At 38.6% G+C, this 26,326-nt stretch overlaps 1 protein-coding gene across 4 annotated transcripts in view; it reads right to left on the bottom strand.

Annotated features, from left to right (window-relative positions):
• LOC114426526 (bromodomain adjacent to zinc finger domain protein 2B-like) overlaps positions 1-25,722 on the bottom strand; it is a 32,154-nt gene extending 6,432 nt beyond the window's left edge. For 2 of the 4 annotated variants that reach the window (XM_028393998.1, XM_028394000.1), the window contains exons 1-22: positions 25,573-25,722; positions 10,960-11,097; positions 9,766-9,951; positions 9,349-9,480; positions 9,081-9,247; positions 8,783-8,995; positions 7,869-8,510; positions 6,644-6,702; positions 6,111-6,544; positions 5,693-5,983; positions 5,003-5,063; positions 4,099-4,207; positions 3,880-3,981; positions 3,553-3,763; positions 3,236-3,328; positions 3,097-3,158; positions 2,753-2,818; positions 1,861-1,926; positions 1,498-1,542; positions 1,359-1,385; positions 708-773; positions 258-398 (exon numbers count right to left, since the gene is read on the bottom strand). In XM_028393998.1, the coding sequence (XP_028249799.1) occupies positions 258-398; positions 708-773; positions 1,359-1,385; positions 1,498-1,542; positions 1,861-1,926; positions 2,753-2,818; positions 3,097-3,158; positions 3,236-3,328; positions 3,553-3,763; positions 3,880-3,981; positions 4,099-4,207; positions 5,003-5,063; positions 5,693-5,983; positions 6,111-6,544; positions 6,644-6,702; positions 7,869-8,510; positions 8,783-8,995; positions 9,081-9,247; positions 9,349-9,480; positions 9,766-9,951; positions 10,960-11,095 (3,309 nt within the window). In that variant the 5' untranslated portion in view covers positions 11,096-11,097; positions 25,573-25,722. The remainder of the gene's footprint in view (positions 1-257; positions 399-707; positions 774-1,358; positions 1,386-1,497; positions 1,543-1,860; positions 1,927-2,752; positions 2,819-3,096; positions 3,159-3,235; positions 3,329-3,552; positions 3,764-3,879; positions 3,982-4,098; positions 4,208-5,002; positions 5,064-5,692; positions 5,984-6,110; positions 6,545-6,643; positions 6,703-7,868; positions 8,511-8,782; positions 8,996-9,080; positions 9,248-9,348; positions 9,481-9,765; positions 9,952-10,959; positions 11,098-25,572) is intronic. The other 2 variants (XM_028393999.1, XM_028394001.1) reach the window with 2 other exon arrangements.
• Between the last annotated feature and the right edge of the window lie 604 nt (positions 25,723-26,326).

Raw genomic sequence — 26,326 nt, 5'->3', positions numbered from 1 at the left:
TTTTTTGTGCAGGGATTACTTTAATAAACTCTTTAATAAAAGAAAGATTTTGAATCCAAGCCCTAAATTATTTCATTAGTAATACTTGGTTGGTGTAATGACACTAGAAGCCACTTGGTGGCAGTGTTGTGACCTACACCTGTTTCCTTAAATTCCAGATGCTATTTAGTACCCTCACTAAAACACAGGACAGGACATGGACAGTGACATACATGAGCTCTCATTTCTACCAACAGCCGCACAGTGAGTGTCAATACCTTATGATCTGCTAAACACATGTCCTCATTTGGCTTCTTTAGCTCCTTTGCCTTTTTCAGTTCTTGTCGTCTGAGCTCTAATTTCCTCTCCTTGTTTAGGCGCTTCTCATCCTTCTTTTCCTTCTTTAGACGCTCTTTTTCCTACAAAAAAAGAGCAAGCTACATTTAAATAATGCATTATCAAAGCTGCTGCAAACATAATAAGCCCTGCAGAATCTCCCCATCTCCACTGAGTAATTGCTTGTACTTATTTTCATATTAGTTTTGATTTTACAACTTCTTAACCCTATGTTTATATGTATTTGGCAGTAGGTTTTGACATACATGTAGCATGTAAACTCCAACTCCAACCACATTCATTTCAATTTATTCAAACATGTTTCCATGACATGACTGAGGAGAGAAATCATAGAGGCAGAATAAGAGAGGATAAAGATGACCGGTACCCACCTCTGCCTTCTTACGGGCCTCCACAGCCTTCATGAGTATGATGTGCTGCCTGCGTCTTTCTCTCTCCTGGCAGGGCACAGACACACACAGGCATAGGTTTTTGTAAATTCTAGTTGTACTCCATTATTTTTGGACAGATTATTTTTGGACACTGTGGTTTGAATGTAAGGACATATATAATGGTTAAATAAGCAAACAATCAAGAAAAACATATGGCAGGGTGGTGATGCAGACACAAAATCACACGCAAATCAAGTTAAACAGCCAATATCAGCTATAAAAAGCAGGTATGTGTTACAGCAACAAGCAAAGCACTGAATGCATCTTCAGTCAACTGATAAAAACATGAAACACTATGCGACTATGATGATATACTGTATATGTTTACACAAACATTTATTAAAGGATTTTGAACAGGTAAATGTAAGAACAAACAGGACACCAGGTGTCCTTTATACTGTTAGATGCCTTTTGAAATAATATTTATGCAGAGTCAAAGCTTTTCTGATCAGATAATGGATGCAGTGCACTGTTCTGGAAAAGCCATGCAAAGGGATGTTGTATGCTTACAGCCAATGCTACATTTTGGTGATGGCGACCATTTATCACAACACGTTCACGATGTGTACAGAAAAACAGACATACTCATACCATATCTAGTCTATGCCTCTCCAACTCCTGGTAGGAAGAGTTGGTAAATATTAAGAAATGGAAAATCACATTTAAACCATTAATTGCATTATTTCTGAAAGGAGAAACTGTAAAAATGATAAACTGATAAAACACCTACCTGGTGCTTCAGCATGACCGCCTGCAGTCTTCGGATCTCCTTCTCCTTTACAGACAAAATTTGTAACCCAAATCAAATCCACACAAACACATATTGCTTAAACTTTGCTATACCTCCAACTCTCTAAGCTGGGCTGGTTGATCTGATGTGAAAATAAAATTAATAATAAAACACTAAAAAACAATAAAAACACTTTATTTAAAGACAGGATTCAAGGAGATGATCCAACCTCAAGGTAAATGTCTGACAATAAGGACAAAAGACATTACACTACAAGCTCTGGGACATAGTATAGCTGTTAAACAGAATAACTGACTGAAGCAACAGTGACCAAAACAATCTAACAAATCAAACATTAATCACCTTGTTTCGTTTCTCAGCTTCCAGTATTTTGGCATTGGCCACTTCTTGTTTTCTCTTTCTTTTTGCCTGTGCATGCAAAACAGAACTTAAAGTCACAACAACAGACAAAAAACAAATATCTGCATCACAGCACAGCTTAGAGAATTAGCATTTAATTGGGGCAGACATCTTAGCCCCGATACAATATATATTTTTAGCTGCAATGACAGCTATACAGTTACTGAAAACAGGGAACAAGGGGGATCATTTTAAACGTATAAAGTACAAATAAATATTAATAACATCCACTGTACTTCATAAATCTTGCATGCATTTGCAAGCATGTCATTTTCTGATTGATTATACAAAGTGCTGGTGCTTAACTGATAATATTATATCTAACTTACTGAAATCTTAAGCAATGATCTAATTAATTCCTCCCATTAACACTGAAAGGTACAATAGCTGCAGCTAATATGAAACACTAGCAAGCAGCCAGAGTAAATTAAGAGAATTTCTATCAGTAATTATAGCCCCAATAAAATCCTGTTAAGAGCCACTTGCCAAGCGTGTCAACTGGAATTTGATTTATAAAGGCTAAAATACTTCACAGCTTATATTAGTGTGGGAATGCAAAATAGGTATTTCACCTAACTGTGGTAAACTCTGAGCCACCTCTTGCTTAATGAAATACTGTATTTTGTATTAAAGCTCCAGCATGGTCTGGGGAGATTTTCATATTCAATGGCACTTTTGCAAAAAACCAATTAAGCATTAGTCACATGCACTGACTAAAAAGTGGGGCCACATAATGTAGGAATAGCCTTTGGTTGTTTTTTTTTTTTTTTTAAATCCTATCAACAGCAGAAAGGAAGTGTTTTAGAATGTTTCTGCAATAACTTTCAGGACGAACCTCAAGAATTTGCTGTGCACGGAGTTCTTTCTCCATACGAATTTGCTGAATGCGCTTGATCTTCTCCTAGTAAAAGGATGAGGGCAAGATCAAATGAATTAACTGTTAAGTCATGCATGTTATAGAGTGGTGGCGGGGAGCAGGATGTGGGTCTATGCAGATGAGGAAGCATTTTGAAGAACAGCAACTTTCTTGTACAGTTTCAAACCAATTCAAATGTACTTAAAACATTTTTCACCTTGGAGTGCACACACACACAGTCAGTATGAATACAGCAGCTGCAGATAGTTACAAAAGCACGGCATGGAAAATGAAACAATGCATTTTAAGGGAAATATCCTCACTTGTTGTTTAACAATCTTCATCTGCTCCCTCTTTTTCCGCCTCTCCTCAGCAGCCATTATTGCTATAAAACACAAAGATTAGGCTTACACACAGATAAGCATCCAGTGTAAAAGACGGGAGTAGAAAGCAGCAGTTTACCTCGTTGCTTCTTTGCCTCTTTGGCTGCTTGTGCCATGGCCTGTTTCTCCAGTTTTCTCATCATTTTGATCTGGGCTGCCTGCCGTGCTATTTCTGCAGTATGATGAAATATAAAATGTGAAATATGAAATCACAGACTAAAAACTAAAAACTGACAGATACTCCTCAGATTAGCCCTCTACATTGGCTCTAGAGATAAAGCAAAAGAGCAGTAGAGCACTAACAGTAGAAGCAAAAGAGAAAGTCTCTCAAAACAATTGTGTATGAAATGTAATTTTTAAGTCTGTCCATTTAAGAAGTTGAAGTGAGTCTCGAACCTTGAGCCTCCAGTTTACGTAGAAGCTTGGCATCATTGATATCTTGGAAGCTATTTTCACCAACATTTGGGGGATGAGACTTCCATTGTATGGCCCCAAAGCCATTAGCTGTTGGCTGGTACTCAGACTTAGTTCGACGGCTACGCCTTCCATCCATTGCTATGATAGTAGGAGCAATGTCATCCTCAGTCAGTAGGAACCACTGTAGACCCTGGATAACATAAAGTAGGTGGAAGAGGGATTAGTACAAATAAAAGAAACTAAACCAGGCTTAACTTTGGTCTCTATTTCAATGGTTGATAGGAGATCATGTCCAAATTAATTTACCTCTGGTCCTTCTCTGGCTTCATAGAAGTCACCAACTTTTATTTTTGTACTAAAGCTGAAATTATCCCGAGATATTTCAGTTATCCCATTCCTGACTAAATACTGCAGACAAAAGAATAATGCATATTAATTAAAGCATAGGAAAGAGTCTATTTTAAATAACTGGCAATCATCAAATTACTTACTTTTAAAGAATAAAGGTACACATTATTGATTTACCTTCACTACATCAGGATACTGACGCAGCTTCTTTCCACATGGGGCAAAGTAAGCCACCTCCCCCTGAAGACGACCTGCTACAGTCCTCACACGGGTCTCTCTGTGCCACCTAAATGTAAAGACAATATTTTAAACATCTCTTTATTGTATGTGTTTGTGGCCTTCGCCATCCACTGTAATCATGTCCCATGAGCACCACTAGCACAGCTACGGCTTATAGAAAAGTCGGCTGAAACACAGTGGCCTCTGCTTCCTGTGGAACTGGTGATGAAAAACATCCCTAAAAGATGAAAGGCTGTGCTTAGCCGAGGCTGCAAAATTTGTGGCCAGGGATTTGCTAATGTTGCATGTCTGTGTTGAGGCTGGATGCAATTAACCCCTTGTGTGGAACGGCTGGGCCTCATTTAATTTCCTGCCCACAATGACCTACAACTCACAGTCCCCTAAAATGATGTTGCTCGTAGTCTACTCCAACACTGATGTTAATGTAGCTGTTGTTACAGTGTTAATCCTGGAAAAACTGGACAAATAACTAGACATAAGGTGTTTGTGGCACATTTATGTTTCTTCTTGGGATGGCTGTGCAAGGACCAACAGGCTACATGAAAGTGAAACGAACCTGAAGTATCACAAACAATAGTCTGTTGCTTGTGACAAAATCTGCATATATAATTATATTTGCCATTAAAACTTGCCTTTGGCTGCTCCACAATGAAAAGCTAGCTGCAGATGATGCTTTTGAAAAGGTCACAGCCATCAGTGAGCTGACATTTTACTTCAACATAAACTGCCTAAACACCAGTGATACAGCAAATATGAAAGTAAGAGCAAAATGTGACAAGCTCACACTGTTAAGCTTTTATCAAGTTTCTTTATGTTATAAAGTGCAGGCAGAATATCTCACCCAAACTCAAGAGGCAATCGCAGAACTCGTTCATCCGTTACCCTCCTCCTCTTCCCTGACCCTAAAAAACAGAAGAAATGACTCAGCGCTTTTCTCACCTCCAGTGGATCCTGAGGAAATTCACAAATCTGCTGTGTTTACAGGAGTGTCTGCTGAATAAAAAGGTGGTGTCCATATTCCTACAAAGCTAAAAACTTATCCAAATGGAGACCTGTTTGGTACCTGTAGGTTTCTATAAACAGTATACATATGGGCAATAATTACAACATATTAGACGAAAGATCAGACAAATACCTATAAAAGCAATTTTGCTATATCTGAAAATAAATAAATAATTAAATCAAATAGAACAAGCCTCAGTCTTATTTAGATGTTTAAAAATGTTTCTTCAAGGTTATCAATATTTTTTTTTTATCTTTACAGTCATCTTGTGGTCATTTAGCCCCCCCTTCTCATTTCCTCAAATAATAGTGCTAAACTACACGTCAGCCAGTACATATTATCTGTCAGCATAACTCAATCATTCTGCTATTATCAAAACAATGATGATATTATAATAATATCTGAAAAACTTGTTTTAGCTAAGAAATATTGACAAGTGTATTTTACAGAAATGCCATGCTTTCCTGAAACCAGACCACAGATCAAAGTTTCCTCTTACATTGTTATTTGCAGCTTGACATTTGTTACCTGGCATTGTAGCCAAAGTGAAGGATGAGGACAGAGTGTTGTTTTTACTCAATGTCCCAGTGCTGGTGGTGGAAGTGAGTAAACCCCTGGGCAGACTTGGAGGCTTGGTAATCTGCAGGTCAAGCGGGGAGCAGTTGGCTGGGAGGTTTGAGGAGCACTTGTACATAGACACTGATGCTTCAGCAGGTTTTAGAAGAGTCCTTTCTGCATTGCTATCTGCTCCTGTCTTGATGTACTCCGTGATACCATCATCTGAACCATTGGATTCGCTCTCTAGATTGCTCTCTGAATCTACAGGGGATTCCAGAGATAGCTGTATTAATCCATGTACATCATAGCCATACCAAGAAGAAACATCAGCCTACAGATAAAGTTTTAACAATGACAACTTTATTAACTTAAGAAAAGTTAAACTAACCTGAAAAGCTGCTCCCAGAGTCTTCATCCTCAATATCATCATCATCATCATCACCATCATCATCTTCGTCATCTTCATCATAGTCATCTCCTAAAGAGTCATCCGAGTCCTTGCTGCTGTGGATGTCAGATTCACTGCCTCTGGCCAAGACAGGACAGGATGAGTTGGTTTTAGTGAAGCTCTCTCTTCCATGCACAGTCTTGGCAGTCTTTCTTGCTCTGGGAGCAGAACAATTAAGTGGGTAAGCAGAGCTGCCCAACATCTCCTTGGCAGTGCTCAGGTTGATAGGCATGGGGGTAGGAGGGCTGGTAGATGCCAAAAGTGGCTTGCTGTTGAGGGTGCTGCTCTGGCTGCGAGGTTTAGTGATGAGTGCCAAAGGAGCATCCTGACCCGCTCTGTTAGGGTGAAGGCTCAGGAACGGGCTGCAGTCACTGCTGATTGGGAGACTGTAATTACTTATTGTGTAATTAGATGGTGTCAGCAATAATAACCAGGAAGCTTGTAAAATTTTTGAATTTTTTTTTTTTAACCACCTTTGGCTCTTAGGTCGCAGGTTGAAAGGCTCCTGCACAGAATCCTTGGACTGGAGGGCCTTCATAAATAAAAATGAAAAACAGAAAAAGTACATGTAGTTTACATGTTATTACTGTGGGCTGTAATTGAATGAATTTAAGGTGTAATAAGTGTCAGGGACAATGAAGAACAGACTCAAGCCTGTCAACAACCATGAAGAAAAGGGGGCTGCTGTGGAAAATATTTTCAAATTGTTTGGCTTACTGCCATCACAAGACATTAGCTGTCATCCTGTATTTGTTGTCATTGTCAAACTCTGGCATTCAAAAGGCACTATTTAATGTACTACCATCATGTGAATTAAAACCCTCTTGTTACAGATTGCCACATTTTTCCTCCTCTCTTAGAAAAGTGACAATAACAGTCCTGTGAAAGAGGCCGGTTTCTCTCTCTTGATAACAAACATCCCAAAGCATAACAGAGCTAATTGCTTGTCAGTTTTGTGAAGTATTCCCTGAGGAGCTCTAGTCATGTGATGGTCAGATGCCCATGAAGTAGACTATAATAGAAGCCCTGAGTATGAGGGTTTGTTTTCTATTAAAAATAACAGAATGGTTTATTCAATTTATGACAGAAACAATAATAGACAATGAATAATACAATTAATTAATAAAAATTAACAATAAAATAATTGAAGAGCTGAAGAATTGTTTTAGGCTTTAAGTGTTTTTGCAGAAGAAAAGCATATAGAGAAGTTGACCATTGACATGTATAGTATAAAATCATAAATACGGTTATCCTGTTTGACAATTTCTGTATAGATTTTTGAGTTATGGACACAATGACTAATGTAACCATCAAATTACTTAATTAGTTCTACATTTCAAGTTTCAGGCAAAGTAGAAAAAAAACTGTTTTGGTTTGTGACAATTTTCATTCACAAGAATTTGAGCAGTGGGTGAGTTCAAGTGAATGTTTGTGCCAATTCTGAGGAAATTTTAAAGGTTTCTTAATGAATGTTTATAATGAGTAAAGGGCAAAGATGTTTTGTAGGGTTACTCTGACCATGATTCTAGTAGTTTACTGTTGTAAACTTGTAAGAGGGAATATCTCTACAAGAACAGAACAGCTGTGACAAACAGACAATGCTAAAACAATAGGTCTCCAGCCATGACTCTGGTATGGAGCCATACTTATACAAGAAAATCCATTATAAAGCAAAAATGTGAATAAAAACTAACTCACCTGTTTCAATTTAAAAGTGTCCATGTGTAATGAGCTTTCATGTGGAGGGTTTACACTGGTCTCTGGTGCATGCTTTTCAGAAAGCATCTGTAATCTGGGTTTACGCAAGGGATTTTTTGAGGCTGACAGCAGTGGTGGTTTGGGTAAAGAAGAGTGTGAAAGAGGTTTGAGAGAATGTGGAGATGAGGGTTTAGGTAAAGAACATACAGGGATTGATTTCTTTGGGGAGCACAGAGCAAGAGGTTTAGGAGAGGAGGAGACAGAGCTATGTTTTAGTGAGGATGAAGGAGTAAAGCGCTTTGCCATTGTTAAATTGGGTAGGTGTTTTGAAGAGTTAGAAAAGGACATGAGGTTGGGTGAGGACCTGGAGGGCAGGGGGCAGGATTCCCTGTGAGACTGTGTTAAGGGGCTGTTGCTGACTGACAGTCCTGTGGCCTGTATGACACTAATGTGCTGCTGGCCCTGATCCTCTGCTTTCCTGGGGCTGTGCAGAAACAGTGCTATGGACTGAGGCAGGCCAGCAGGATGAGAACAGGACTGGAGGTGATAAGAGGAAGTCAAAGGAACAGCATCTTTAGTTGCGTTTCCAGTGGCAGTGCAAGGTCTCTTCTTTTTACTCTTGGAAGTGTTCTGTGTCAGCCGCTGAGTGGGAGGATGAGGAAAACAGGGAGAAGACAGAATGTCATGTCAGCTCCTACTGAGAAAGCCTCACAGTGGCAGCTCTGTCAGCTAGCACATACATCCAGTTTGCCACCCACCACTGAGGCTACTTTGACAAACCAACTAACAGAGAGCAGTTTTAAACTTTTTTGTCTCGCACAACACACAAGTCATTGTTATTCTAATCTGATCTTAACTGATTATTCTGCTGAATATATAAACATATAAACTGGCCTTTTGATAGACACACTTACTTTGGCTTTCCTTTTAGCTGGACTCTCACATTCAGAATCAGAGTCCTCACTGTCACTGTTCTGATCATTCTCATCTTCTTCATTGTCTTCCTCTTCCTCCTCCATGTCATCAGGGTCACTGCTGCTTTCTTCTACATCACTGGAGCTCTCTGACAAGGATCCCGATTGGCTGCCACACATGCCAGACATTTCTGGAGGTCTTTTGTTGAGTTTCTTAAAATATACAAAAATCACAGTTCTTGATTAGGTACAATAGGAGAGAAGCATAAACATAAAAACTGCTTGAACCAATATTTACCCTTTCTTTTGTTTTCTTAATAGTCTTTTGATGTAACTGTCCTAGCTCATGGCTGCTCATCTGACAGTTGGTTTTCTCTTTATTTCCCTTTGCAGGAAATGAACTGTTGTTCACAGTAGGAGAGGTAGCACTCCTGCTATTCAATGTTCCATTAACACCTACAGAAACTGGCATTGTACATTTCATTAGATGGATACTTACAAGAACAAACAATATGAGTCAAACACATTAAACGGACAATAAGGAATGAGTTACAGCAACATTTTACCTGGGGTACGTGACTGCAAATCAACAGAATCATGGCTTTTTAAAGAAGAGACAAACAAAGGATGCAAGCCTAAAAGAGGACAAAAGAAGGCTGCCGATCCTCTAGTGTGAGCCTCAGATGGCCGCCACCAATCTGACAGAGATAATAAGACACTGAAGAGTTAGCAGTCGCTCTGCTAACAAACTAGAAGCATGATCTAACTCAACGAGTGTAACACAAATTTCAATATGAGATTTTGAGTTTATATTTATTGATTTAAATTTCTGTCATTTTTTATTGGACCTACAATATTGTCATCTAATATGCACAGAATTTACATGAAATGCAATGTGTAAAATTTACCATAATCGTTACTTTAAAATAAAGGACAAACCTAATTTTACACTCTAAAAATAAATGCACTTGAAACTTTCTTACCTGGGAATGCTCCAAACTGTGAGTGAGTACCCAGGGCAGACAAACCCAGACTTCCTAGGCCTCCAAACTCAGAGCAACCGGACCCTGATTTGTGGAGGCCGAAGGCAGGATGACTGCCTAAGTTAAAATCATTGGAGCTGCCAGATATTTCTGAACGTTCATTCCTGAACATCTGCAGTGAAGGACCTGGAGAACAAAGGACACAGTTTTTCACCTTTTAGCTTTTTAACTCTTGCTCCTGCATTTGAGGGTATTGTATGACAATAAGCTTATATAGTGGCAGCAGCTACTAAGCTTATGAAATCGAAAAGTTTGATAGTAATTCTGTTCAGTGTGTTGCCATCACCAGGCATGAGATAAGAAATCTTTGAAAGAACTCAATTTACTTGATACTTATAACAGCAATATGACGACAGGGGTGCCAGCATCCTTACAGTCCAAAATAAATTATCTGTGAAATTTCTGTGCACATTTGAACATGAATAATTTATGAGTCTCTGTGTTCCTGATTGTGATAGCATGACAAAAAAAACAAAAAACAAACAAAAAAAAACACACTTCTTTTAGGGACATCTTATCATGAAGAGGGAAAAAAAATAATTACAAACCACGGTATGTAAATTTGCACCTTGTTTTGTGGTCAGGGGTAATCTGACAGCTTATGCATCATCGCCGCTCAATGCATAATGGCTTCGGCCACAATTAGTATTCAGAGAAAACAAGAGATGTTGGTGGCTTCATGCACAGTGTGAGCCTGACAGACATGTCAAATCACACACGATAAACCACAACTAAAGGTTGTCAAAAGAAATCCACAAGGGCATACACAGCTTTTTAATTGTTGGCATTCATTAATTCAACAGCCTTTTCATTTCTATCAAAATTGTGTGTAACATGTTGAGACTGGTGGAAGGCATCTTAAGCCCCTTTTGATTTTCTGTTTTCGTAGAATTTATAGCTCCTCTAAAGATTCACAAGGTAATGTGGAGCAGCTACTTCCACACAAACATTACTGTTTGTAAAGCTGGGTTTATTAATGGGTTTATTAATAACTATTGAAATGCAGGCTATTTTAATGTGACCTAAATGTGTGCTAAATAATTTAACATACTGAAATTAAAATAATTAACAGTTAAGCACAATTGATCTTGCATCTTGACTTTGCACACATGTAAGTCGTTCCTTCTTACTTACCTTCAGGACTAGTGGTTGGACTGTGCTTGGTGGGGACTGTCTGCGATGGAGCAGGGGAGGAGCTGGTTGAAGAGGAGGCCATGTGAAGGGATGACAGGGCTGGTGATGAGGATGTCAGCTGCTCTCCAGACTCCATATCTGTCAGACACAATTCAGTCAACACTTAAAGATTCAAGGAAAAGAGAAAAGGAAAGACAGCCACATCCCTCTGAGACTCCTTCAATATGTCTGAATCACAGAATCATTTTATATATAACAATATATAACAACATGTTATAACAATACTGGTTTTCCATCAGACTTTTAAAATAATCAAAAAGGTGCTTCAATTTCAGGACCTTAATGACGATTATGTTCTTCCAGCGCTTACTTTGGTCGTAAGGAGAACAATGACTAAACGATTGTCGGCTGAGTGGAATTCTTTCCAATATCTGCTGGAGGAGACTTCACTGTTGTAATGTTTTCCTATCTTACTGTGGAGTCGGGAGGCAGCTTCTCCAGTCGGAGTTCATTCTTCTGATACGAGCAAACATTAAGTCTGTGTGTGTGTGTGGGGGGGGGGGGGGTTCTGTATAGTGTTTCAAATTCATGCTCCATGTGCCCCTTTTTCACTTTGAGCACCTCCCGTCCAAACGTCTCTGCATGTCCCTGGCAACAACCAACATTCCACGCTTCACACCTAATGCATGACGCGTATGTATGCACGGCACTATATTCTACAGCTGTAGCCGGCGTTGTGGCCTCGACGCGCTTTCTTTCGGCTTTCTTCGTACTCCGGCTTATGGTGACAGATGTTGAACCTCTGTTAGGAACGTGCTGCTCCGCATCATTTAACTGATTACCACTGCCTTCCGCCAGTATTGTGCTTGCCGGTGATGGCGAGAGTACGTCGAACACAAAAATGCGTCATCATGACGAGGCACTAATCGCTGGTATCGATAAGTGGCAAATATTAATCGGTGACAGTGTTTCTGACGATTAATTGCACACGGTATGATTTTGCACAAGCCTAAATCATTGGCAGTCTAAAACAATAATTAGAAGAGTATTGCTGTTTTTTGCCACAAGCAAAAACAAAGCTGAAACAACAGCAAGCCAGACTCTTAGACACAAGACATGTATCATAAAGCACTGCACTGATGACAACACATTTATATTAACAGGTCCTCATGGATCACTTAATGAGAGAGCCAGCCTGAACAGAAGATGTAATCCTTTAGGCTCCTAGGAATACATTTACCTTCTTCAAAATTTACATACAAAGCAAATTATGTAGATGAATATGTGAGAGGTGTAATAGTTCCCTCCATTTTCTCTGATGACTCTCAGACCACCATAATCCTACTTGCACTACGCCTTTATCAGTACAGTGTTTACTGGATTTTCCATGAAAACCTCTCTAACACATGCTACCAGATTGTGATATACAGCCTGCCTTTGTTATGGTATTTTACATTACACCACTAATTTCCTGATCTCCCTGGTGATTCTCTTCTGCTCAAGAAAACAGGCGCATCTGATTAATTCGAGTAGACAATGCCATCCTCTGAATATCAACTATGATCTTTCAGTACAAACTGCAGTGATGAGACATAAATGACACAAAAGCTGCCATGCCTGACTGGGAAAGAACCCTGTTCCCCACAGTAGTGTGAGATGGAGTTTGTGCAAAACAAAGATGCTTTTGTATTTAAAATGCATCATGGATTATGATGTTTTAGTTTTCATTTTGCCCCTGTCACGTCATGCTTTGTCTTTCATAGTAAAATGTACAGTATGGAAATAAAAAAAATAGAAATACATATGTAAGTAAAAAACATCTGCATCTCGTTGACATTCTATACGTGGTTGTGTGGCTGTCTCATAGCGCTGACAGTATGCTCTATCCCAAGCCCAACAAAAACACCAGTGCTGTCCATCATCCAACTTAGAACAATTTATTCCTTCTGCTACAATGTAAAATACCAGAGCCATTCTATTATGACCTCAACAATGAATTTATGGCTGGGAGGAAATAAGTGAATGTAAAAGCATAGTGTCTGAATCCTTCCAGGCAGTCGGGAGCAGTAACACAAATATTAAAACATAAATAAATAACTAAATAAAGCGATTCACTCCCCACCATGACACTTTCTTTGAGGTCACCAAACAGGCCAGCTCAAATGAAGTCAATTACACAAGAAGCTTTTCTTTTCATTTCTGTACACACACATAAACACCATGTGGAGCACAAGCATGCTTTTATGGTCAAATGATGACAGAAAATAGAGTGGGGGTCACTGTAGTGCTGTATCTAACAAGTGCAGTGGTACATCTACAGTTCAGCAGAACTTCCCAGGACCTATTAGTTTCAATCAGTTTTTCCCTCTGCCAATGTCTTCTATAGACAAGTTATGGTACCCGGCTTTGACTCCTACTCCATCTGAAAGTGATGAAGTGTTGTGTCTGATGGATACCAGACACTAAAGGAAACTTCAGATTGCCCTGCATCTGGAAAAAACTAGAGTATTACAAAACATTACTCATACAATAAGACAGAGGGGTAAATTTGAGGCCTACAATGGTGATACAGAAGGAGGGATTTATGTACTTTCTAGCAACATTTTTGAGTTCAATGGAAGCATTGTTGCACTTTTTGCATCAATCGCAGTTATTTAATAATAAAATGATGCTAAAAAGAAGGATAATAACATTTAACAAAAACAAACATAAAAACAAACAAATTAACAAAAATAACACATCACAATAACTCAGTCTGTTTAATATTCTAATGCAAGTGACACTGTTCACCTCAGTGACTACCCACCTCTAAGTAATTTATCATTTTCTGAAATCTTTTCACATGGGAATGCACCATTCTTTAAATTGATGGCACTCAAGTACATTAAGTACGCTGTCATGAGAGAGGGGCTGTGCAGAGTGATTAAAACAAAAACATGCCATTTGCCACACAATCAATACTCTGCATTAAGAGCTGGTTTATTATTCATCTCAGGTTTACTCTTTTCACTAGGGCCCCCTTTTTATGACCATGCTGGGAGACAAAAGAAGCCATGTGCTTTCCAGACGTCGTGTTCATGAGTATGGGGCAAGGCAGGCTGTCATCAAAGGGGAAAAGCTTAAAATATACTGCTACACAGGTTATAAATAAGGTTGTGTATAGAGTAACTGATTGACATCCCTGACTTTTAGTACTCAGTGGCAAATGTCAGAACAGTGTTGGTTACGTTGGACAGATTCTGGGATTCTTTAAGATAACACAGCAGCAGCTACCCCACTGTCACATTAAATGTGATCCATAGCTGACCCAGTGTTACTAAACACCATCCTCCAACATATAATCCCTAAGTGTCCTGTCTCAGCCATAGCCTTTTGTGCATCAGTGTAATCATATCTTGCAACGACACATGTGCGATGTGTGTTGGGCAAAGACAGCCACCGGTGCTCAAGCTGCCAGGACAATAATACACTTTTGCTCCTAAAAATACGACCAAAACACAAAGCACAGACATGTTCTTATCACCATTTACACAAGAATATTTAAAACTTTGATTTATATGGCTGTATTCAAATCTGTAAAGGATGCTACCATGATTTCACCAGAACTTGGCAGTTAATGTAAACCATGCAGAAATGGCAAACTGATGAATGATGTAAGGTCTTAGTATGACAAATGTTTCAAGAAATACATTTGTCCTTCAGAGCAGCGTTAGCACAGTCTGCATGTTGATCATTTTGATGATCTGGGGGCAGGGCATGGAGCCTGGAAACAGGAGTCCCACATGTTCTGCACAGTCTGACATCCATCATGAACATGCTCCCAGAGCTCCTGCTTACTGCAACAGCAAGCAATGGTAATAAACTGTGTAGCTACGCCTGCAGCTTCTAATTAGACACATACAGAAATGAAGGAAGAAAGGGGGTCACAAGAGAGAAAGAAAAAAATAATTTTATGCATCTCCAAATCACATGCCATTAATCTGTTGTTGTTGGCTCAGAACAAGCAGCTGGAACCGCGAGAATGGCATTCCCTGGATGATTTCTTTATTGTTAATAGGGTGCCAGAGCAGTAAATTTTCTAATAGTAAGCTACACTTCACACAAATGAACCCAACTGTAAATGTGTGAGTAACAGTATACCTGTCCATGGCCTAATTATCTTGCCACTTCCACTGTTTTTTTAAAAGGAAGGAGATGGAAAGGCAAGCTCAGACTTGTTAGTGATAATCACATGTAAACCATGATCCTGTCATTAAAAATTCCTACTGTATCCCCCTTATTTACTCCATCCTTTTTCAACATAATTTGCTCAGAGCATCATTAGCAAAGTATTTGTTCATGAAAAATGAGAAGCATTATGTTTATCACTGGGTGAATACTAAGTGTTAATATGTGAAATTCGCATTATGTGCTAAAAGCAGATGTAGGCATCATTTTGTTAAAAAACAGCAACACTTAGATAAAATAAATATGATGCATGCACAATTTGTAAAACAGATTACACATGCATCACATCTAACAAAAAGAAAAATATTTACAATATTTCAAAATCAATTTCCTCATTCACAAAAAAGTTAATTTCTTACTATTTATGTGTAGATAAAACATATCAAGATGGCAATGCCGTAGGACTGGATCAGCAGCTGAGTATCTCAGTTTAATACTGCATTGCAGGATAGGGAAAGTTGAGTATTTGTATACAAAAACAAAACAAAACAAAAAATACCAGCTTGAATATAAATCAGGTCCAATAACCTGACAAGAAACAAAGGTACAAATGAAACATGAGAGTACAATCCTGTTGCAAAGATTATCACCCTGCATTTGCCAAATAAATCACAGCAAATTATTTTAGATTGTAGTTAGCACAGCGCATCCACATGCCATTATAATTATTGCTCTGAGGTGTGTATGGGTGTATGATAACAAATACACATTTACATACCAGTAGTAAGTTGGATGACACCTAATCAATCATGTAGCTATCAGTCATTTAGGTGGAGGATGGGGTGCAGTCAGGATGTGCCTTTGGCCATCATGCTAAAGATATTTCAAACCTTGGGCAGAACCTTGACAAAAAGTCCAAGGTTCAGTCAGTCTTTAAGTCTTGGCACTGAAATGTCATATATAATATTTCATGGAAGACATGGGCCCTAACTAAGCCATCAACCCACTGTTACCCACTGTCAATGTCCAAAAAAACAAAGAAACGGAAGGCAGCCAGGACCATTATCACTTCTCTCTCTTATTCTCTAAAGAGCACAACATAAATCATACGGCAACCGTAATGGGAGGTGTGACTGCAGTGTGCCAAATGAGGCAATACAATACAATAGTTCCTGAGTGTCCCTTTCAAGACCTAGTGACACTGTGCACATATGCCCACTGTTTTATCAAAGAAGACAATGGTGGTGAAACACCTCAAAATCCTGAATATCATCAATGAAGGTCACAAATAGAAGAAGAATAAATGATATTCACATTTTAATGTGAGAATCTGACACTGCAAGTGCAGGTTGGGTTGTCTTCTTTTTTTGTATTCCTGCATATTTTAGGTTAAACATTATTGTGATGTACAAATAATGTACACATACATACATATATTCACATAAGTCTCTCCCTATAACTCTCTGCCATTTCTGAATGTTGCTGTCAAAATAAAACACTACTGTGTGTGCAGAGGCTGCACAAGACACACAGACAGTCCCTGTTGACATTCTGCATTCTGGAAGCCATTAAATCAAAGGTTATCAGACACTGAAGTGTGAAGGAAAATGTCCAACACTTTGCCATCCTGAGGTCTTTGTTCTTAGCAGCAGGATATAACTGTTTTACATTGCAATTTTAGAAAAGTAAAGGTTATAAATATTAAATAGGTCATTTCATCATTTTAAATACGTATATGCTAATTATTGTTGGATGAAATACAGGCCAATAGCTTTCAGATGAAGAAGACAAAGAAACAAAGGGTTTATTATAATAGTACTCAAAACACCTCAAATTCAGTGGAGAGTTAATACTAAGTGCAAGGTACATGCAGCTGTGGCTTCAATAGATGTAGGAGAGTCACTTGGGATACTCAAGACTATTTTTATTTTGATGAATGTGCAGGGAAAATAACTAATTTCCTGTCTGCCTCAAAGCCATCTTCAAAAAAGAGCATCTTCCCTGCTGCTAAATGAATACTTCCATCACCTGCTTCCACTACCTCAGTCTGTCTCTCATAATACTAACAGTGACTATGGAGTTAAACACTTCTGTAATGACCATGCTGATACAAGGCTGTTTCATAGATATATGTATATATAATGCGCTATACATACAATACAGGGGATATAATAATGCTACATAAATACATATAGAAATATTGTTTTCATTACTTCTGTCATCCTAAACATGCATATTGCTATCTTCAACAAGCCAAATGAAGAGCTGCATCTGTCCTACACTATTGTCATACCCAAGTAGCTGTGTGAGGTGTGTGAAAGTGTGAAACTGAACACACAAATTCACATTTATTCCAATCAAACCCAAGAAAAACTTGACAAGCACTGCAGACTAGAGAGCCATTTGCAGCCTGGCCTGGAAAAGAGAGGTTAAAGTGAATAGCATAAGCTCAATATCATCCCCTTTACATCAGAGCAGTACATGCAACAACATGCACATGACATCCTAAGATGGTATTTAGTAGATTTATCCAAATGAGAAACAGTCTTAGCGTAGGGAGACAACTCTTCTTTGTAAAGTATGCCACTTAAAACCAAATATTTCCACCTACATATTCAGGTTAGATGAATACAATATTCATTTTACTGCAGGAGGACAGTCAATGCATAACAATGAGATCTGCTAATGACATCAACCATCAAGCTGAAATATATACATATTAAACCGGTGTCTCGGTGTCATTTGCTGTTTGTGTCATTATGTTTTCATTTTCCTCATTTTCCCCAGGTTCATCTAATATCTTATTCTGATTTGTTTACAGTCAAGAACAAAAAGCATGTGACAGTTTTATTCTGTGCATCTGTGTTATCTGTGTAATGAAAAACCATTATGAAATTAATGTAATTTGCATAAACATTGCACCTTGCAAATTATTTATTTTGATACTTTGAGTCAAATGTTAATAAAACCAACGTGCTAGCAAATTGATGCCATGCAATACATATATACATCAAAAATCTCTCCATTTCTCTTTTAGAGAGATCTTGGGCTAAAATTATGAGAAATGGAAAATCAATTGAATTTAAAATTTTCTTATATTGGTTAAATGTATATTCTGGCTTATTTTGTCTTTATCTGTTGCTGCATTACAAACAATTAACATGCAGACACTTGCTAAAAACACTGAAATTTAATATCCTTTTCCACACGCTTGGAAAACAATGAAAGAGAGTTAACTGATCATGCGCTAAGGTGATCTCTGTGAGTGGCAGAAGGTCGCCACCCGCCAGCAGAGTTGATGGGGAAAATGGTGTTGATGTTCCCTAGCTGCCATTTTTCTTCCTTGACAAAGACCCCATCTGCCACCAAGCCATTTGCAGCCTTCAAGTGAGAATATCAATGATTTCCTACCATTCTACAACTCAGCATTCACCTTGACATAACCTCTAAATCTGTCTGAGCCCTGACACCACACATCTTCTCAGTGCAGGCCTGGGTGGGTCTCTTTAAGCGGTATCTGTGATATTTGAGTACTTTCACATTTATCAATGGAGTGTTTCAGATTTTCAGTTTTAACAAAATATTGTCAGTTGCCAAATCCAGCCCACCAATAATTACAAAAATAGAAAAGGCCCTTACTTTGCAATCTTTTTTCCCCAAAAAAATACAAAGCAGCATACTTAATTGTGACGCACAGTATTAGTGTGTATTGATTGGAAATCCCTGTCCGATAAATTCACATGACAATCCAAGATCAGCAGGTAACAAAGAGGCCCAAGAAAAGCCAGATTTCCTCAGTGCCATCTGCACAACTCAGAGATGCCCTTACAGCCTTACAGTCCTTTCAGCTTTTTAAAATCCACTGCTGTCCCAGTAATAAAACATCCGATTTGAAGATGTTACTTTTATATTAGTCTAAATTCAACCTACAAGAAAATTATAGTAAAGAGTTTGTGAGAAGAAACGAAACTTAACTGGACAAAGGGTAAAGACGCACCAGTTACCGTTAGCCTAATGGAATCTTCTGAAGCATGTGGATAATGACCATGACTGTATGGATCTTTTTTTCAGGATTTCCGGGTAGAGATCTGTTGAAAGAACCAATTTCTAAAAGTTTTGGAATTACCTTCTTTAAGCCTTGTCCTAAATCTCACAGGATACTTTTGGCATATCATGTGGTCTATGTGTTCTATGGGACACATTCAATGAATAACTAAATAGACAGTATTATATGAAACCATTCATGTAAGATAGTAAAACAACCACTTCTCAAGCTAGTAACTATTTATAAAACTTGAAACTATGAAACGTTCTGCAATCCACAACAACTTTAACAAAAACAGAAGTAAAGTTGAGCATTCAACTGTAGACGTGAGTGGGATACAAGTGGTAAGGCTCATTTTGTCAATGCCATTTCGGCTCAGCTTGTCTGCAGTGCTGCTTATGACCCATGTCTTTTCAGGGTCAGTCACATAAAGTGTCTGAGTTGTTTCCTCTGGATGAGGAGGTGGCCGTGTACATGTCATGATGTTATGAATTTCACAACACAAAAGATAACAGTTTTACTTACCTTGGTAGAAAATTATGCAAATAAATCAAGATGATGGAAGGAATAAGACTAAAAACATTTCCTCCTAGAATTAACAATTAGCCCAAAAATCAAGTTTCAGGCTTTTTAAAGTACTGTTTTAGTGTACTGCCCATGCAACCAAACAAAGAATACACAGCACACTTTCTGGGGGGAATCTGAAACCAGTCATGCCAGTATCAAATCAACAATTAAACATTAAATAGCAGCTGTATGAAGCTACATAATTTGCACAGTAACCCAAATTACATTATAAAACAAAGCCACACAGCCCCACCAATTACCCCTCTGTGGTTCACGAAAATTTATCTTAAAATACCCCATAGTCAAAAAAGTCCCCCTCCCCCCAGAGATTAAATATGCTCTGAAGCCTTAACACTAATTCTAAGAAAGATGGGAATTAATTAGATACACACAAAATGAGAGCAAAGGGTAATGCAGCACAAACTAATTTCATAAAAGGAGGACTTTGTTAAAACTCAACCTAATTGGAAATTTAAATCCTTTACCTAAATAACACTTCGAAATGAGGTGCTTCGTGTAGTGCAGTGTTTCTGTTCGTGTTACTTTTTACAGTTTAACAAAGCAATTTTTTGCCTATGCAAGATCAAAAGAAGTGCTTCAAAGAGCACAATGGCAGACATGGACAATGAGCAGCTGATGTAACCAAACCTACAGGAAAACTAAAGTAAAATGCAAAATCACTGCTCCCGACCAGGGGTCTCATTTCAAATTGTGAATTTAAGTCCTTTTTTTTACATGAACCAACAGGCGACAACAACAACAGGCAAGGGTCTGGATTTACTGGTTTGTCTAAGTTCCTACCATCATTTATGGCCACAGGAAGTGGGTCTTGACCGTAAGAATGAGATCATATATACTATAAAATAAAGTTTCCTCTGCAGGGTGGCCAGACTACCCCTTAGAGACAGGGGTAGGAGCCTGGTCATCTGGGATTGGCTCGGAGTAAGTATGGATGGATGAATCGATAAAACAGCATCCAATAAATGCAGGAGATGCTGTCAGCGGTGTTGAGTAATATATTTCAATATTGTGCCAATCACCACCATCAGTTTGTGTGTGTAAGTCACTGCAGTGGACACACAGGTTCTGTCAGGCATGCAGAGCACACCCGAGACACCACTGTGAAGTGACTATTACACACTTCTGGTACCTCAGACAGCTCAGACACTACCTGCAATTATGGACTGTGTAAATTGTACAAACACTATACTTCACTTTATCCTATAATGTGAATTAGGAGGGCGATATTTTATGCTGATCTAAGTGAAAAATTCCTGATGTGGCTAAAATGCCTTTCTTTTTTCTTTCTTTCGGACCTACAAGCACCTTGATAACTCTGTTAGGTCTAATCCTTTTCTTGCTCTTCCTCTCTGATCTCTCTCTGGTCCCTTACATATCATAAACATTCACTCATCAGCCTGCTCATTTCTGAGCTGAAATCAGGTGTATTTTAGATCTGCTTATCAATATGCACTGTTTGTGGCTATTTATGGTGAAATGTAGGTGTGTAGAGGGCGGAAGCATCCACGTTTCCAGGTAGACTGTGATTTATGAAAGGAATATGGCCTGAATGTGTACAGTTTTACAGAGCTTTTTGTGTATACTTTTATTACAGATGTGCAACATTTTATAAAAGAGGCTTTATCGATTTAGGGATTCAGCATTGTTCCTATCTGACCACTCCATGAAAATTGAATAAAAATGGTAATTTGGGCCTCAAGGGAAATGAGTTATCCATTTTTAAAAAGAGTAGAAAATCTAACTTCTGCACCAGACAACACAAGGTGATGGGACGGTACAAAAGCACCTGAAAGATATTGGATTATGGTATCCTGTATAATAAGAGTGAATAAAAGTGACTGCAGCAGGTAGCTATATTGGTTACATTCGTTTTGATTTTACAGCAATTCATATTCAACAGAAAAGTGGATCCAATCATAACACTTGAAAACAAAGATTTAAAGTCAAACCAAAACTTATCCCAACAGTCATCTACTGACAAATCAATTAGAAATGGCATGACTAGTGACCACATGTATGATACTAAACACCATCTGTGTCACGTCATAAAGCTGTTGTACACATTTACTGTATATCCTACACAAAAGCTGCTTACAAAGTCATGGAAATAACAACAGGTAGGGTGACCTCTGGACCACTAGTGGGTGTCTACTTGGCCTTTGTCTTACATGATTTGAGTTTGGCCTGTGCTTAACTTCTTACTATGGGGTACTTGCATAGTTTGCATAGCTTGATCATTTGTTTACCAAAGTAACTTCCCAAAGTAAGCTTTCATTTCATTTAAAACTTCACATCCACTGAGGATATTTAGTGACAACATGACATTCATACATTCGAGTTAACGCTATTTTTTTTCCACTAACTTTTTGACGTAATTATTAACTTGATTAGTTAGTTGTGGGTGACAAATAAACAAATCTCCTAGAGCAGAAATAAGTGTTTTTCATTCACTGAAATTGGCCACTAAAGCAAAATTTGTGAACCAGCTAAGCATTTCTGAGCATGCAAAACAAGATGTATGTATGTCAAGCCAGAACATTTTCCTCCGTGGACAACAGCCTTAAAGCAGGGACTCAATACATGACCTAATGCTAGGCACCTGTATCAAAAATAACACTTTATGTTGCCATCCCAGCTGAATAGACTGGGATAGTTTATCAGGACCTCAATTTTCTGGCTTCAATTTTGAGGCTTCAAAACGGTAGTCCACAAACCCAGATTTGACATCAGGGTCCACTGACACAGTCTGTGCATTATATAACAGGAGTTATGTCTGTACATTCAAGAGGTTTTTATGCATGACACTGAGCAAAGCCCATTTGTTTTGGACAGAATTTAGGCAGGTTTAGACTGCAACATCATACCTTGCATAGCTGAAGCAGGAAGTGTTTGTGGCAGCAGTGACCAGATTTTAAATGCATGAGGATCAATAAAAAAGGGCTGCTGACACAAGGTCTTTGTGTGGTGGGCGAGGAGTGTTTTTTTTTTTCCTAAAGGTCTGTACTGTATCTGTATTACCGCACCTACCTGACATAGAATTATTAATAAAGATTCAATTAATGCATTCCCAGCAGACCTAAAATGTTTACATTAGAGAATACAAATAAAAACTAAACAGCCAAACAAGCAAGCCAGGCCACTAGCACTTCAAGCATCAGCTGCATTAACACAGCAGGAAGACTTCAATCTCTGAAGCATCAGTGGTTCAAATAAAGCACTGCGACAAGCATCTCCAGGCAGAGAGAAAATAGACCAGGAAGATGAGTGAAAAAGAGTAATCTCCCTGACATATTCCTAATAATCCACCTCCCTTGTGCCGCTCCCCCCAAGCTCACCCAATCATAAAGTGTCAACACTGACCTACAAAAAGGGACTCCCGTCAAGCCTTACATGTTTAAAAACATCAATCACAGCACACAAAGAGGCTACATTGAATTATACAGCATTAACCTTCAGGGCTTGCATATAAAGACCATAGATTTATTTATGCTTGTGTGTTAAGAGCTTCTTCACCGTTCCGTACAGAAAGTCAGCTGCCAAATTGATGAACCTGCAGCTCAGCCCTCAGCAGGAGACCAGCATCTTTGATTAATGAGTGCAAACTTGTGGAAAGGGTAAGAATAGGAGAGACAGGGTGAAAATGGGTGAAACACAATTATTAGCAGACCTTTTTTCACTTTCAAAAGGCCACAGAAAGAACCAAAAGACCATAATGAACGGGGTTGTCGTGTGTTCTGTAAGAAAATACTGGTAGGGGAGTGTTAGTAGCCATGATGCTTACTTGTAATGCTGAGCTCTGTGAAGAATGAAACATACATTTTTTTGTATTTGGCTTTTAGTCAACCTTATAGACAAAATTCTAAAAATCCTGAAATACTGGGGGGGGGTTCTAAGTTTTACAATGAATGATTATGCTGTTTGCTAGTGCATAAAGTACTATAATTTAAACTAAATTACCGACCAGGAGCTGTTTGCCTTTGAAGCCCTGAAGAACAAAAATCCTAAAACATTCAAACCTCAGGTTTGCTGACTCTTTTGCTTTCTTAAAGGATTCACATATTAGAAGCTCAGAACACTGTTTTGTGCGCAGAGCTTCTCAAGGACATGTGCACTGAATAAATATGAGGCAAATTTAGTGACCTTCTACCTGTGTTTTGATTCATTGGCAGTTACTGGATGCATGCATAACACATCAAGGCTTGTGATCTGATTTATCTCGCTGCCTTGGCTACTGAAGCCATTTAAATGATGAACTTTACCAGTGCAAATGTTTTGTTGCCATTTTGCTAAGACGGTGCGTGCTAAGGTCACATGCTAGTTCATTACTATCAATTGAATGTGATTAGAGCTCTGCAGAGGATGACTGCTAAACTAAACGACACCATGACAAATTTACACCATAAAAATAAGCTCTAAACAGAGTTATGAATGCACACCATGAATCAAAAACAGCAGACAAAGCTGTAAAAGTCTGAAAGGTTGGATCCTATTAATAATATCAAAGCAGGAAATGTGTAAAATTAATATTTCAGAGCTTCTGGTTTAAACTGCTAGCTGACTGTTCCATTGTCATGGCTTGACTGAAGAAAGCATTGCTAATGTTATTTGTAGGCATAACACTTGTGCTTCTACTGCAGTGACATGATACAAAGTGTACTGTAAAACTGGTGTCTAAAGTTTGTGCATGAATTGACAGACAAGCAGAGGATTTTTTAAATTATTTGTAAGTAAAGTGATCCCAGAAAAAATCTACATATAAAGCACATGGAAACCAGGGCAATGTCAAAGTGCCCTGATTCCTGTAGTTTGTGATAATTGTGGTAACCAGACTACAACAGGTGATATTCAGATTTATATTTGTAGGCCTAACCCGAATGAGTGATATAAATAAAGATAAACTCATAACCAAAAATGTAAAAAAAATACAAATAAATCAAACTCCACACACACAAACAATTGACGTCCAGCTTTAAAATCCTTGCAAACATTAAAGCATTCTTTGGACCTTTTCTCCAACAAAGTTTCATTCCGGTTTAAACAGGCAGTGCTGTTTTAAATAGCCCAAGATGGCGAATGCCTTGTTGTTAATATGAAAGCATAAAAAATGGAGGGTATTGTCATAATCTCAAAGGGTAAATTTCAGCTCAGACCGCAGCTGCAGAGGCTTTAGCTGCGCTTTTCTTTTAAAGGAAAAAAGAGAAGACAGGCAGACGGTGAGGCGACAGCAGCGGATAGCACGGCTTTAGTACGGATAACAACTGAAGAAGCAAACAAATATTAATACTGAGACAGCACACCTGTACTACATCCAGCTGTTGGACAATGTCATGACATGCGATCACGCTTAAAAGCCACGACAAGCGCTGCACAGACAGCCAGGCAATACTTTCATTAAAAAACAAGAAATGAGGATGATACACTCCAAACAAGCGTGCTAAAAACAATAAATAACCTGAGAAGACAGAGAACTTATCAAAGTGGACCAGCTTAGACATAATGACAGGACTGAACCGGTGTCACGATAACTAGTTCCTTAAGTCCTCGCCACAGGACTCTCCTTGTGTCCCAAGTTCTCATTTAAAATATCAACAGCTTAATTCTGAAACAAAGTTTATCTTCACACACTTTTCACAACGACTTTTATCGCCGTGTTGAGCTGAGAGAATACACTTGACGCAAGTGTAGCGAAGGGATGCTACTACTGCTGTAGTTAGCCAAGAAGAAGAGAGGGTTAGCTTAGCCGTTAGCTGGGAATCAGTGAGATAACACATTACCGGACGGAGGTTAGAAGCGAGCAAAGGTGGAAAACTCACCGAAAATGTCCGTGTTTCTCCGTGGAAGGTGAAATGGAGGTTGTGTTCCCAGTTTTCCCCCGTTTCCCCCGCTGTTTTGTGGGATGTTGAAAGAGATGGACGTTCAGTAATAAGTGAGTCCGGAGTGGGAATGTGTGTCTGAACGTGTTGGTCTCCACTGGCAGATTGAAGAGAAGCTGCTCCGCTTCACTCCAGACAACTCAAGTCAACTGACGTCACCTCTGGGATTCTATACAAAGTTTTAATGTGAAATAATTCAAATCCATTACAGCAACAACCGCTCACTGCCTCATTAACAGGTGCACAGCATCGTGTGTGTTTACATTATGATCCTGGTGTTTAATTCTAATCACAACCCTGGTTATTCATGTGCTTGTACACGTGCTCATAACATCATTGTCTCATATTCCTAAATAAAGATATGCAACAACAACAGACCCCAGCCAGGCTTCTCATCCAGCTAAACCGTCTGTTCAGGATGTAAAGTCATATTTAAGTTAAAATAAAAAGTCTGCATCCAGCTGTTTTCTAATTTGCCACAAGCTGTAGCCCTGATGTAAAAAAAGTAGCAATTGTTTAATTGAAAGCAAAGAAAAGATTTTAGAGGTTTAAAGACACATGTTGTGATAAACAGTCAAAAGAGGCTGGATAGAATTGACTTATACAATAAATCATGACTTCTTTGAAGACACGACACAGTGAGGATAACTGTTCAGTGCCAACTTTCCAAAACAATATAAACAGATAATCCAAA

Source organism: Parambassis ranga, chromosome 21 (genome assembly GCF_900634625.1).
Source record: "Parambassis ranga chromosome 21, fParRan2.1, whole genome shotgun sequence".
NCBI lineage: Eukaryota > Metazoa > Chordata > Actinopteri > Ambassidae > Parambassis > Parambassis ranga.
This window is presented reverse-complemented; position numbering and strand designations above follow the sequence as displayed.